General features: G+C 39.8%; 1 protein-coding gene across 1 annotated transcript in view; it reads left to right on the top strand.

The window, feature by feature from the left end:
• Positions 1 to 6,365: 6,365 nt before the first annotated feature.
• CELF2 (CUGBP Elav-like family member 2) overlaps positions 6,366 to 13,339 on the top strand; it is a 317,343-nt gene continuing 310,369 nt past the window's right edge. The window contains 1 exon segment of the mRNA XM_043553037.1: positions 6,366 to 8,752. Coding sequence (XP_043408972.1) covers positions 8,646 to 8,752 — 107 coding nt within the window. The 5' untranslated portion in view covers positions 6,366 to 8,645.

Here is a 13,339-nt window from a genome sequence, read left to right as displayed (position 1 = left end):
TACCCAGCCCTGTTTACCATCCCCCCCTTATCAAGTCAGATGTCAGAAATCAGGTGTCTCCATGCTTCCCTGACAAGAACAAGGATGTTAAGGAGTGAAGGCCAGAACAAAACTGGCTCAAGGTTTTATAAAATGCATCTGGGAACTTGGGCTCTAAATGAGCCATAAAATTCCCCCCATGAGGTAGAAGTGGGGTTTCTGCAACATTGGATCAGAAGTGGAAAATGCCACTTTGGAATGCTTATTTTTCCTTGTTGTTTCTATAAGACGTTCTATGCAGGTTTGCCTTTATGAGGATGCTATAAAACTAATAATGATTTCCATAAAACTATTGAACAAATAGCAGGAGTATATTTCAACACCACCAGCAAAAAATAAGCATTTCTGGTCTTCATGCGAGCCACTCAAGCCAATTAGCATGAAATTTAATTTGCATTAATCAGCACAAGGTCAGCAAGAAGTTAACTTGATGTGTGGATTTTCACATATAACAATTTGGTGGGGGTGGGGGTGGGTGGGCTGTCCCTGCAGGGTGCTGAGGTGGAATTGAAGATGCTGAGCAGCTTGCAGGATTGGGCTCTTAAAGGAGAATAGAAAAGTGCGGGTGGGGGCAGGATTAGGAAATGTTTAAGGCACAAATCAGTATGGTGTAGTTAGAAATCACTTAAGGCATTTATATATTAAATTAAGAGATTTTTGAACCCTTGCCTTTTCCTTGTTAAGACCTTGCAGGTGTTGTTTTCCCTGCAGCAGATGGTAACATTGCTAACACCTAAGAGCTCTGTCCAGCTGAACATACATGCTGTCTTCTGCAATGTGGAGGCCCCAGAAGGCTGCAGATGGTGACTATGCAGTGGATCAAATGATTCAAGAGCTTAGGTGTGCAGCTGGAAAGTACATCCCTTCCTCCAGATCCACAGCAGTGTCTTGAACACCTTTGGAATGGAAGGAGCTTGTGCAAATGACTAGTTTCCTCTTGTATACTCCCTGTTTAGATTCAGTTTTCTTCCTGTGCTGACATCATGGATTTTTACTACGGAGCAACACCCTGTCTATAGATCTAGGTCCTTTTCTGGAGCTTCTCAGAATGGTACCTGCCCACAGGGAGTGTATGTGCCATATGGAAATTGGGGAGAGAAAGGAATATTCTACGGTCCTTGGGTGAGCTGGCAGAATTCTTGGGGAGGTTGCATGGCATTTCTTCATGTCCCTGACTGAACTGCATTTCAGAGGAGTTGGCCCTGGCAGCCTGAAGCACATGTCCTCCTTGCCAGAGAACAAACCAACCTGTTCCTCTCCTCAAGACCTCTGGGGACATGCTAAGCTTATTTCCTTATGTCATACTGATGAGCCCAGTAGCCTTGGAAGGGGGAGAATCTTGAGCAAACCTACATGGCCAGTTCCTAGAATGAGTGGCCACATAATTTGCAAGGCCCACCAAAGTCTCCACAGCTGTAGCATCACAAGGGGACATATCCTTGGGGCAGGATAAAGTCTGTAAGTGTTGGACAGTGCTCATGGCCCTTGGCATCAGATAACACCAGTTGGAGGTGAGTACACGCAGAATCAAGATTACGGTTTGTTTATGATTTGGGGCCAAATCTTCGGCTGGTGTATTTGGGCTTAACTCCATTGATATCAATGGAACAACACCGATTTACACATGCTCAAGAGCTTGGCCCCTTCATGTCTTAAGCAATATTTTTCCTAGTTTGTTTTTTTATATATATATAGTTTAAACCTGTCATTTGTTTTTGAATGATATGTCAGAGCTCATAGTAGCACTTCTGACATTGCGATCTTTGCAATTTAAAAACCTGTGCTCTGATAGATCAAGGAACATTTAGCCCAACAAAACCTAAATTTGGCCAAGAGTTTCAACAGTGATTAGTGATTTCAAATGTCTCCATTTTTTGGGTGCCCGACTTTAGACACCTTCAAAGGGGCATGATATTTTCAAAACATGCTGAGCATCTAATAGCTGACAATCCAGTCCCTTTAATATGACTCAAGTTGAGCACCAAAAAATATGGAGGCGTTCGAAATCATTAGCCACTTTTGAAAATGCTAGCCAAATTTAGGTTTGGCCAAAAATATTAACTATATGACAGCAGGAGAGAGGCACTTGAAATCAAACTGAAGATTTATATAACAGGCAATTTTTTATTTAATCAATCCTAATGCTTTTAAAAAAAATGTACAGCATTTAAAGAATTGCAAAAGTGAGTGATGATTATTTTACAGCATGTAGTGCAATTAATTAGTCAAAGATGAAAGCTACTGAAACAAGTGTTTATAGTTGCTTGATTATGAAATTTTTACAGTTTTTCTTGTAGTTCTTAATCAGTTTTGTTTTATGGTAACTGTGTATAGAAATAGATCATTTTCCTTTTCTTTTAGTCTTTCAGTGCATGTATAGTATGTAATATATGTCTGAAAATTTTCATCTTCCTCCTTCAAAGTCTTATATCCTAGAATTCTAGCAGTCATTTATTCAAGAGTCCTCAGCTAGCCATCAGCTTCCCCAAGTCAGTAGGAGTTTGCCTTCAGTCTTTTTCATTTGTATGTAGATTTCTGGAGCTAACATGTCATTTGCTTCCATCACATTGTTCACTCTGCTTGAGCATTATATCCCTTCCCTCACCCTAGCCTATTCGTACTGTAAGCTCTTCAGGGCAGGGACTGTCTACTACTTTGCACAGCACCTCGTGCAATGGGGCTTCATTCTTAGTTGGTCCTTAGGCACTAGCATAGTAAGAGAGAGAGAATGATCATTCTGGATTACAGGAACAATAGAAGAGTAAAATGTATTATTGTTTTATTTCTAATTTTAATCTAAATTGATGAGAAATCATAAAACTCTCATACATGTTATTGCCCACATGTATGCCATCCATTCAAGCAAGTATACAGTATTTACCTGAATGTAAATAGATACATATGTAAATACACTGATCATGTGATGTCATATGGTTTACGATATCATACAGGGCAGAGGCAGAGGTGGCGACATAGGAGCTGCAACCAGTTAAAAATAAAGATACCCTAGTTTAGGATGTGCAGTGTTCTATTTATATCAAAGACAGTTTAGTTTATTTTCTATTTTAAGTCACAGACTGCAACTGGAAGTTGTCATCTCTCAGATGTATCTCTGTTTGTCCTAGCTATTTCTCTCTGTGCCTTTGATCTGCTTTCTTCTACATTTTTTTAGCTGCTGGTTGGATGCTATTATGATATGTAGACCCTTCCAAATAAATTGTTTACTTTGCAGAGGGGGGCATGTCTGAAATCACAACATAGCCAGTTATCTGTCAAGTCAAGAATTTTCTTTAAAATGTGCTGATTTATCATGTTCAAAATGGTGATTTGCCATGACTTCACCTTATTTTTTTAAACTGGTGCAAAAGGAGTACTGAAGCACATGATTTAAAAAACCTTTTTTTAGTTCCTTCTGGTGCCTCTGTCCTCCAGCTGCTGAGATGCACTGCGTCAGCTCTGTCGAATGGGAGAATGCTCTTCTCACAAACAGAGAGGAAGAGCTGCAGCAGGACCATTGGCACCAGCTGTGGTAGGAAACTTAAAACAAATCATCTTCTCTTACTGCCTTAATAATTATTCTTATCATTTACACAGCACTTTACATCTCCCAAGTGCTTTTCGTACATTATTTAATCTTCACCACACCCCATGTGAAGCTCATACACATACAGTAATGCTAGCAAAAATCTCTTCATCACTCAGTCTGACCTGCATTTTGCAGGTCATTAAATATTGTCACTTCCATTTTTTAGATCGGAAAAGTAGACAGAGAAGCTAAAACTCTTGCCCAAGGCCCTGAAAAGTTAATGCGAAATCCGACGCTGGGAAGTTCCATTCCTCTATCCTGTGTTTTTACACTAGAGGATCATGGTCCTCTCTCCCTTTGCTTCATTTTTACCACAGGAGTTTGAAAATATGCCTTCTTCAGCTGGGGTGTTTCATCTTAGCACAAAGATGGCAACCCTAGCAACTGCAGGCATGTATAGTTTGCACAATGCACCAGTACATTTTTCTCAAGTATCAGAGGGGTAGCCGTGGTAGTCTGGGTCTGTAAAAGCGTCAGAGTCCTGTGGCACCTTATAGACTAACAGACGTATTGGAGCTTTCGTGGGTGAATACTCACTTCTGAGATCAGGGCCCCATTCTGCTGGGTTCTGTAGAAACATACAGGAAGAGACAGTCCATGTACCATGGAGCTTACAACCGAAATGAACTATATAAACAAAATATGAGGGGGCAAATTGAGGCATTGAGAGGCAAACTGAGGCATTGAGAGGCAAATTGATTTGCCCAAGGTCACACACAGGTCAGTTGCAGAGCCAGGAATAGAGTGCAGGTCTCATGACTTCGAGCTCATTGTCCTATTTACTGGGCCATGTTGCCTCCCATTGTTTATGATTTGGAATTTTTTTTAAATAATGGCACATAAAGAAAACATTGTGGTTCCTCTCCCAGTGAGAACGTACCAGAAAATCCCACTGAGTTCAGTGCTAGCAGAATCAGTCCCTCTGCTCTGAAGTACAGTGGTGCAAATAGCAGGTTTTTCAGTTTTATGGCAGTCCCAAAAAATTAGGGGGAAAAATAGCTTCAGGTGAATTCAAAACACACAATTTTCCGAAGAGATTTTGGCAAACCAAAATGCTGGAGAGAGAACGTTTTGTTTTGTTGTTTTTGCGTCAAATGAAACATTTCATTTAGATTTTGAATTGAAAAAATAACAACACCTCCCCCCCCCCCCCCCGCCCCACTCCCCAACTGAAATGCTTTTTTACAACCAAAACAATTTGGGAAAATTTCTGAAATGTTTTAGTCATCCCAAATCTTTATTTTTTTTATACCAAAAATGTTCAGCCAGCTCTACTCTGAAGTTCGTATTGACATAAAGACTTCAGGGCATCGGAGTGTCTCTCGTTAGTGGGAGGCAGAGGAAGCAGCTGGCTGCTCTTGATGGTGATAGAACCCGGGTGAACCATCCAGCTCCTCTCCCAAGAGAGATGCCAGAAAGGACAGCCATGTTACTCTTTTGAGTGGGATGTTGATTATCTGCTGCCTGAAACCTTGCATAGTCACCTCAACTAGTGCAAAGTGGGTGTAAAATGTTATCACGTCGGAACTGAAGCTCTTTACAGTATCATTGCGTTCATTTTGCACAGGAGTAAATGACAGCGCACAATCTGGCCTTGGTTGGAGTTGTAGGTTCCTCTTGTGGGAAGGTGTTAGATAATGTTCTCTCTATCTTAGGCACTGATACGAATTAGTCCATTGTTGTAGTCACTGAGGACTTCACAATCTTTAATGCCCTACCTTAATACACCCTGTTGAGATAGGGCAGTGCTGCTATTATCCTCATGTTACATGTGGGAAACTGAGGCACAGAGAAGCTAAGTGACTTGCTCAAGATCACAAGGGCAATTTGTGGTGGAACTGGGACTTGAATCCTGATGTCCTAAATCCTAGGCTGATGTTCTAACCACTGGACCATCTTTCCTCTGTATGTGATCAGATGTAGACTGGTGCTCATCACATGCTATTGCCCCTTTATAGGGCAGTAGCACAGTTTGTTTTGGATATATGATAATTCTGTTGTTTTCTTGAGCAATCTGAATGATTAAAAGTAATCCAAGGGGAAGTTACAGAATATAGGCCAGTCCCTCAGCTGGTATAAATCGTTCTTGCTCCACTGACTTTATGCTGGTCGCCATGAAGCCTTTGCAAGTAATTAACATTGCCACAGCATTCAGTTTATGCAGGACAGTATAATTAGTATGGGAAATGCTTACATAATTTCTAGGAGTCCTGTAGGTGCATTAAATACTAGCTAAAGGAATTGTAAAGCTTTTAATGGCTACCACTGCATATGTTTGTATATAAGAATCTACAGTGTATATGTAGAAGTTACATATTTGTGATCTGATGCTAAGTGCTGTATTTACCTTAAATTCTATACCTGGGATTTCATCCTGACAGAAATCAGATAGCCCAGTGCATGTGGTTTAATCTTCCCTTAATGCTATATTATTTTAAAGGCACTCCTGTTTAGTACGTCCTGCAGTGGAAAGGTAATAGGCATCACACATTCCCACTTATCCTCAGCAGCTGTGATCTCACTGCAGATGTTGCTAAGTCAGTCATTTCATTTTGTATGATAGAAAAATGGGTTGTTTTTGTCTTTTAGTTTTACCACTTAGTGGTTTTTGCTTTGCTTTCTTTACACTCTGGATGAGTTCAAAATCCTTAGACTTCATTTCCCATAACTGCTACTTTTCCTTCCATGTAGGAGCAGAACTGATCAAGGATTTCCCAACACCAGGTTCAGTCAGCTACCCAATGTAAGCTGCGTTGATTCCATAACTAGGCCCAAAGGACTCTACAGAAGCCATTTTAATCTGTCCTGAAAAGAAACCATTGTACTTTCTTAAGATGGTGATTCCTCCCATGTTTTTGGACAGTTGTAGCAGTTTATCAGCCGGTGCCTGACACTCCGCATTCAGCTGTGCATTCTCTCACATACCCCGGAGCTTGTAGTCCTCCAAACATCAATCTTATGAATCTGAAACTGGTGTGGACCAACCCAATTGCCATGGCAGGTTACAGCAGGCAAAAGTGATTTGGAGATGGAAAGCATTCGTGCACCAGTACAGAACTCAGAACTTCATGTTCAGGGAGGGAGAGAGAGAATCTAGGGTGCCAGTGAATCTAAAGCACCAGTCACCAAAGCCTGAAATGGCAGTACTGGAGCTAGGGTTTTAGGATTTAGTATTTGGGGTTTGAGTTGCAGGACTTGTCATGGTAGCACAGCTTTGTCCCAGCCAATTCTCATGACTGCTGCATGGATTTTCAGTAAAAGCTAAATGCAATGCCTTTTAGTGCACTTTGGAGTAGGTACTTTTAACAATGAAAATGCACTATTTGTTTTGCAGTAGTACCTACAAGCCTCAGTCATAGACAGGACCCCTTTGTGCAAACACAGAACAAAAAAGACAGTCACTGCCACAACGAGTATACAATGTGTAAGGGCTTTTCTTCACAGCAGGTTACTGCCTGACAAGCCGGGGATGAATCTACAGCACCCCAGCTTGCTGTGCAGTAACTTCCCCTGTAGACTAGCCCTACGTACAAATCTAAGGACAAACCTTTGCCCGCCATAGTATCATGTTTTCCTTTCACTGAAGGTGAGAACCCACCATCATATTTGCTGGGTTGGTGACTGCTTCCCCAGAGCCCCCCCCCCAATCCCCTCTCCCACCCACCAATGAGACCAAACCCAACCAGTAACACCAACATTCAGTAAGGGAATCCTCCAGCTGTGAAATTATGTTCAGCTGCAAACAGGGATACACTAGTGAGTAGTCCATGTAAGATACCGATGTGTGGTATAAAAAGGGGGACTCCCAGGAAAAATCCTAAATCAAGACCCACCTGAATTTTGGGAAAGTTTGAGATTCAAGTCTGTCTGTAGCTTAGTGTGCAAGGCATACACTCCGGCCCTTCAAATAATTCTGCATTTGAGGCCTGATTCTCATTTACCCCGATTGCTCTTCGCACCACTCTGGTAGCATAAAGGGGACCTCATGGAATTGGTGCCCACTTTAAGATCTATTTACACTGCCAGAGTGGTGTAAAGAGGCCACAGAGTGAATAAGCATCAGTCTCTTGGTGTTTTAGCAGGGGGGAGCCCACATATCTACATATCTGGTTTAGACCTTAAATACATGAGATAGAGATGAGGTATAGAGGTTTTTCCAGCAATGGCATGAATGAGCCCAGATGTGAAAGTACACTTCATTTTGACCCCATTGGAAACTTGTGATTAAGGGCCACTGTTTCTATTGAACTCAATAGCGAGGGTCCCATTGGCTTCAATGGGAATAGCTTTTGGCCCAAATTGCTTTACAGATGTGACTCTGTAGTCTCTTTCACAGATTGAAAGTGAATAAATAGTAATGCAACCCCTAATGGCTGTGCAGAGATGTCTGTAAAAGCCGCACATCCGCATAGCCACCGGTGAGGCTGAACTAGGTCATTTGCTAAGGCAAATGGCAAAGGCAAACTGAAAACTCTCAAAAGGTCCCTAAACTCTCAAATCAACAATCCTCCGTTTCTCTGATCAGGGCTAGTGGGTGCTGTAAAGCCACTCAGACTCAAACAGGGCGGGGGGTAAGAGGGAGAGAGAGAAATCCTACTGTGAATCCAAAGCCCCAGAACGAGATCCTAAGCAAAATCCCTTAAAGCACACAAGCCTTTCCAGCCAGAGCCTCCATGTGCTGCAGTATGGATAATTCACAAGGCAAACAAAAGATGCATTTCATATTTTCATTTCACCAAACAGAATAGGAAACTCATTAATTAATTTTTTTGAAGGGGGGGGAGGTTACTAATTTTGTTGATGGTAATCAGGAGAGCTAACACCAGCCAGGCAATAGTGAACGCAAACAAGACCCCTATAGGCAGCAGAGTGCATTAATGTAAAATATGCCCAGACAACATAACTTGTCAGGGAGGATTATTTCTGCTTAGTGAATCTGCAGGGGCCCCTTTGCTCCACCACTCAGCGTCTGACTAGAGAGAGAAAGAGTAGCCATTAGTGAGTAGCAACTGTGGCATTGATGTTTGAGCGCACTTCTGAACTGGCTTTTGTTGAGAATATCGGTGCAGAAAGCATGCGCTGTCCCAAATCCGCTGTTACTATGAGAAATGAGGAGCTGCTTTTAAGGTATGTTGTCTCCTTTGTTTAATGTGTGCTTTCTAGTTGCCTGGGCCCGCTGCGACTATAATCATGCTCTGTATTAAATAGTTTCCCTATTTACAAATTTCAAAAAAAAAGACAGAGAGGCATTGCTGTGTGCAAGCAGCATTTCCACGAGTTACAATTGGATTTAACGTGTCTGATGACCGATGTATTAAGAAAAGCAGGCAACAAATATAAAAACATCTGAAAGCTGGTTCTTCTTTTATCATCTCCTTTGCAATATTTTTGCCTGGTTCATTATTCTGCATTGGGTATGGAATAAACATGGAAAGAGACTCCATATTAGAGCTAGTGCCCTAAATACCACTTTTAATTTTCACTTAGTCTCCATAAATAGCCATTAACGCTCTACCTCGTCCCGATCACTTGAAGCTGTTCAAAAAATGTGTGTGAAAACATGTACATATGTGTGTGTATTCTTAACGTACCGTAGTGTAGTGGAGAGCAAGAGGCGGCTACCTATCTCAGAGGGAGAGAGACAGAATTATGCTAGAATTGGCACCCTGCTTTGAAAAATGTAGTCTTTTGTTTGTTTGCTAGCAGACATTGTAGCATTGAATGCATCTTTTGGTCTGACAATGGGACAGCTGAACAATGGAGCTGTCAAACTAGCTTAATGCATGTCTGGGGCTTTTTTTTTTCTTAGCCCATATTTTTTATTTTTTTATTTGTATAGACTGTATAGTACGAAATGTTGTAGTATTACTTGTTTATGGGTTTTTAAAATTTGATATCCACTGTTAATAGTGGGGGTTTTGCATCTTGTAATTATGTCTGTTGCATTAAGTTGAAGATTTATTGCTATCTTCTCCTTTAACTGTAGAGAGAAAACTTACTGATTCTGAATGCTTACAAAACTGATGTCCATCTGGCAAATTCAAGGTTACTGGACATGCGTTTACAATATTTTATGTCTGATCATTTTAACTTTGACTGTTACGTTGATGCCCACTGTTTTAAAATTTGTTTTGGCAATGAAAACTAGCTACAAAGCAGACAGAGATACATACCATTTTCCATTTTTGTAATCCAACTGCTCCTATTACATTAGGATTTTTAAGGTCAAGCAGAATAATTTACATGGATGGTTCCTGTCCTAAAATCTAACAAATTAATACATATGACAGTTCTTGAATTATCCATCTATTTAGAAAGACCTTGTTTATGATTAGAGTGTTGAAGAAATTTTTGTTTATGGATTGGACGTACTCTTATAGTCTCGTAAAATAGAGTGTTATGAAAAGAAACTCATTTACCAAGCTTTCCAAAATCTTTAAATCATTTATCAGGACAACTGCACATACTTTAAATGGGATATTGTGTTGTCAAAAGCCTGGAGTTTCCACAACTCTTGAAGTCTTTAAATAGTTTACAGCTTAATTAACTAGATCACTGGCCTTGTTAATATAATAAAAATGTGGACTTAATAATAGAAACGATTGATATGTAGCTGTGTTGTTTGGCTTTTGTTGAGAACAGTTTCTTTACAGGGCTTGTTTTTGTTTACTGCATTCCCTTGTGTTAGTTTTATGAAATCATACCGATGTTTAGAGGAGAGTAAATGATTTCTTAACAAATAAGGATATATTGCTGAGAGAGAGCTCTTAGCAGCATACATTTAAATAAAATTGTTTTACTGGAGCCATTCAGAGTGCCTTGTGCTTATGGTGGGTTGTTTTTGTGCCCCCCTCCCCCCCCCCCATTTAGAGATAAAACAAGGTGAACTGATAACTCTTTTGGTAAATAAAAAGATAAAATGACAAGTCATAAAAAGTGCATGTGTTTAACTTAAAATAAATAGAAGTTATAACATTGAAAACTTTTGCTTGCAGGACATATTTTGCAATCAACCACCATAAAAGTTAAGCATGGTTTTAACATAATGAGATCATGCTCAAAGCCTGCTATAGTCACTCTTTTTTTTTCTGTACCTTAGAAGAACTTTTTCCTTCCAGAGAAGTGTTAACTAGTCTCCACATGGCCAGTACTTTTCTGCCCAGGACCGTGCAGCTGGGGTGAGGTATCTTTTGTCGAGTTACCCTCCCTTATGCAATGCATTCTAGCAGCTGCTCTTATCATGGTCCCTTGTGATTATCAGGCAAGAAAGTATGTGGTAGCTTGCTCCAGATTTAATGTAAATACCCCTTTAATAATCACCAAAGCTGGGTGCTAATGACAGAATGGCAATTCTTCAACTTTATCAGTCACTAACATGTCACCTGTACAACATACCCAGCTTCCTTTGTTGAGGAATCTCGATTACCAAACCTGTTTCTAAACCCAGACCTCACAGTGAGTTCATACCATACTGCCACTAGTACGTTGCTTTGCATATTTTGAGATTAGGCTAACTGATAAAACGCAGAGGAAAATATTCTATACAATCAGTGTTCATCTGGTCCAGTATACTCCAATGGCATCATATAACACTTTATTCACATTAAAATTGAAACTTACAATACAAACAAAAATCCTAAAATATTATCCTTATTCTTCTGTGGATATTTACTGGATCATTGCTCTTTTAGTCTTTTATTTAATTATTTTAACAGCTAAGATTGTGAAACAGGTTCTTGTTTCAGAAGAATTTGCAGGTTAGAGGTCTCCAGCAATAATACTTCAGGTGTCTTTACCTTTAACCGGTTGTGAATGGGTGAGATTCAAAGAGCAATGTGGCACCCAGAAATTGGTAAACTTGTCAACATGTCTTCCCGGAACAGTGACAAGATAGCTAATTCACACACTGCAGTAAGTAGTTGTTTGTTCCTGCAATGACCAAGTGTAATGCTAGAAGGAATTACAGTTCTTAGACCAACCTAGCAGAGCAAGACGAGCTTGTGTGTGAACCTGGGAAATGCCTTATCAGAGTGCTGTAAGAAGACGGTAGCTGTAATGTATTTACTTATTAGTTTGTAGTCTTTGTCTATATTTTCTTCAGATTTATGAATTACTATCTCTAACATCAATGTGCTAATATTCTCTTTGTTAAATTAAAATAAAACTGAAGTGTTTCTGTTATCAAATTTAAGTATGTAAGATTGCAAACTGTACCTCTGTGGCTGAAAAACAAAGGACAACATTCAGTTAATATTCATATCTAGAACTTTTACGGCAAGTGTAGATCGTGCTTGAATACTTAAGAAGTCATTCAGGAGTGAATCAATACTAATTATTGTAATCAGGAGGGTTAATTAGCTGAAGATGCTGCTGATGGAAAGTTCATTGCTTACAGCCCTGAAAACTCCTAAGTTGATGAAATCTGAAAGCAAGATGCCTAAGAGGACTTTATATCGAGAGCAGAGTGGCTTTCATTTGGCATTTGAGGGGCCGGTTCTTTCAAATAAGAAAACATAGATGTTTTGCATTTTTATATCTATAGAGGAAATGAGAAGAGGCAACTGAATCTCTGTTGAAGAGCTTTCTGTAATAGTTTCTAATTGGACGCCTTTTGAGTAACCAGAAAGTCTCAGTGTAACATTCATTTGTAGATTACCTATACATTAATATAGATACCCCTATATTTCTGAAATCTTGTTTCAGCAACTTTATTGGGTATCCCTTTACCAGTTTATTATTTGGTTCTTTTTACTGCGTGGTTAAGCAACTTTAAAAAATCATTGCTTTTTGACTGCTCTGCCCTCTAAGATACCAGTCACATTTGTTCTGTAGAAAGGTATTCAGCTTCTCTTAATTAAAAGGACAGTTATTAAATTACCAATTTGTGAATTTAAGTTACGTGATATGGAATAAAGGCTGAAAGGGAAAAAGAAAATGTTGTTCATGAGTGTTTTGGGGTTCCCACACTTCACATAACAATTGTGTTTCTTAAAGTGAACATCACTGAATTCAAGAAGAACTTAGATATATAAAAGCTTTTCTCATAAGTGGATGGTGAGAAGTTTTGTTTTTTCCCCCCATACGGTCATATCTGTTAAGATTACAGTCCAAATGAATCCCTGTGTTTGTTTGAACACACTGTCAAAAAAAACAACCCACTAGTAAAGTGTTATTTTGAAAGGCAGAAATTCTTTCTCAAAACATATCATTCTCCTCTCTCTAATGTCATTAGAGATTATCTAGTACAGGTGCTATTTATCTTTGCTTTCCTATGACTGTTTTACTGCTTCCAACACATTTACTTGTATGTCAGCCATATAAAAGGTAACTGAAAATGGCAGCTGTTGAGAAAGCATGTCGCCATGCCTGGAATGACATGCATTATCAGGGCAGCATGAGCTGCTGGCACTACAGCCCATTTCTACTTGACCTGTCGAATGATTGGCTGCCTGGGATAGTGATGAATCACTAGAGTTTATGAAACAGGACTGCTGGCATTCCCACAGAGGAAATCAAAACTGGAATTTTCCTCTAACACTATTGTCGTGGCAAAATAAACCCCGGCTTTTTGTTTTGCTTTTGCTTATTTTATCCTGCAGCTAAAGCAAATGTCTCAGTTAAGCTCATTTTAATGCTGTCCTTGGCAAGCTAAACATTGTGCCAAGGTTACCTATCTCTATTAGATAGAGTAGGAATGATTGAAACCCCATATCT

The sequence above is a fragment of the Chelonia mydas genome, chromosome 1, assembly GCF_015237465.2.
Source record: "Chelonia mydas isolate rCheMyd1 chromosome 1, rCheMyd1.pri.v2, whole genome shotgun sequence".
Lineage (NCBI taxonomy): Eukaryota > Metazoa > Chordata > Testudines > Cheloniidae > Chelonia > Chelonia mydas.
This window is presented reverse-complemented; position numbering and strand designations above follow the sequence as displayed.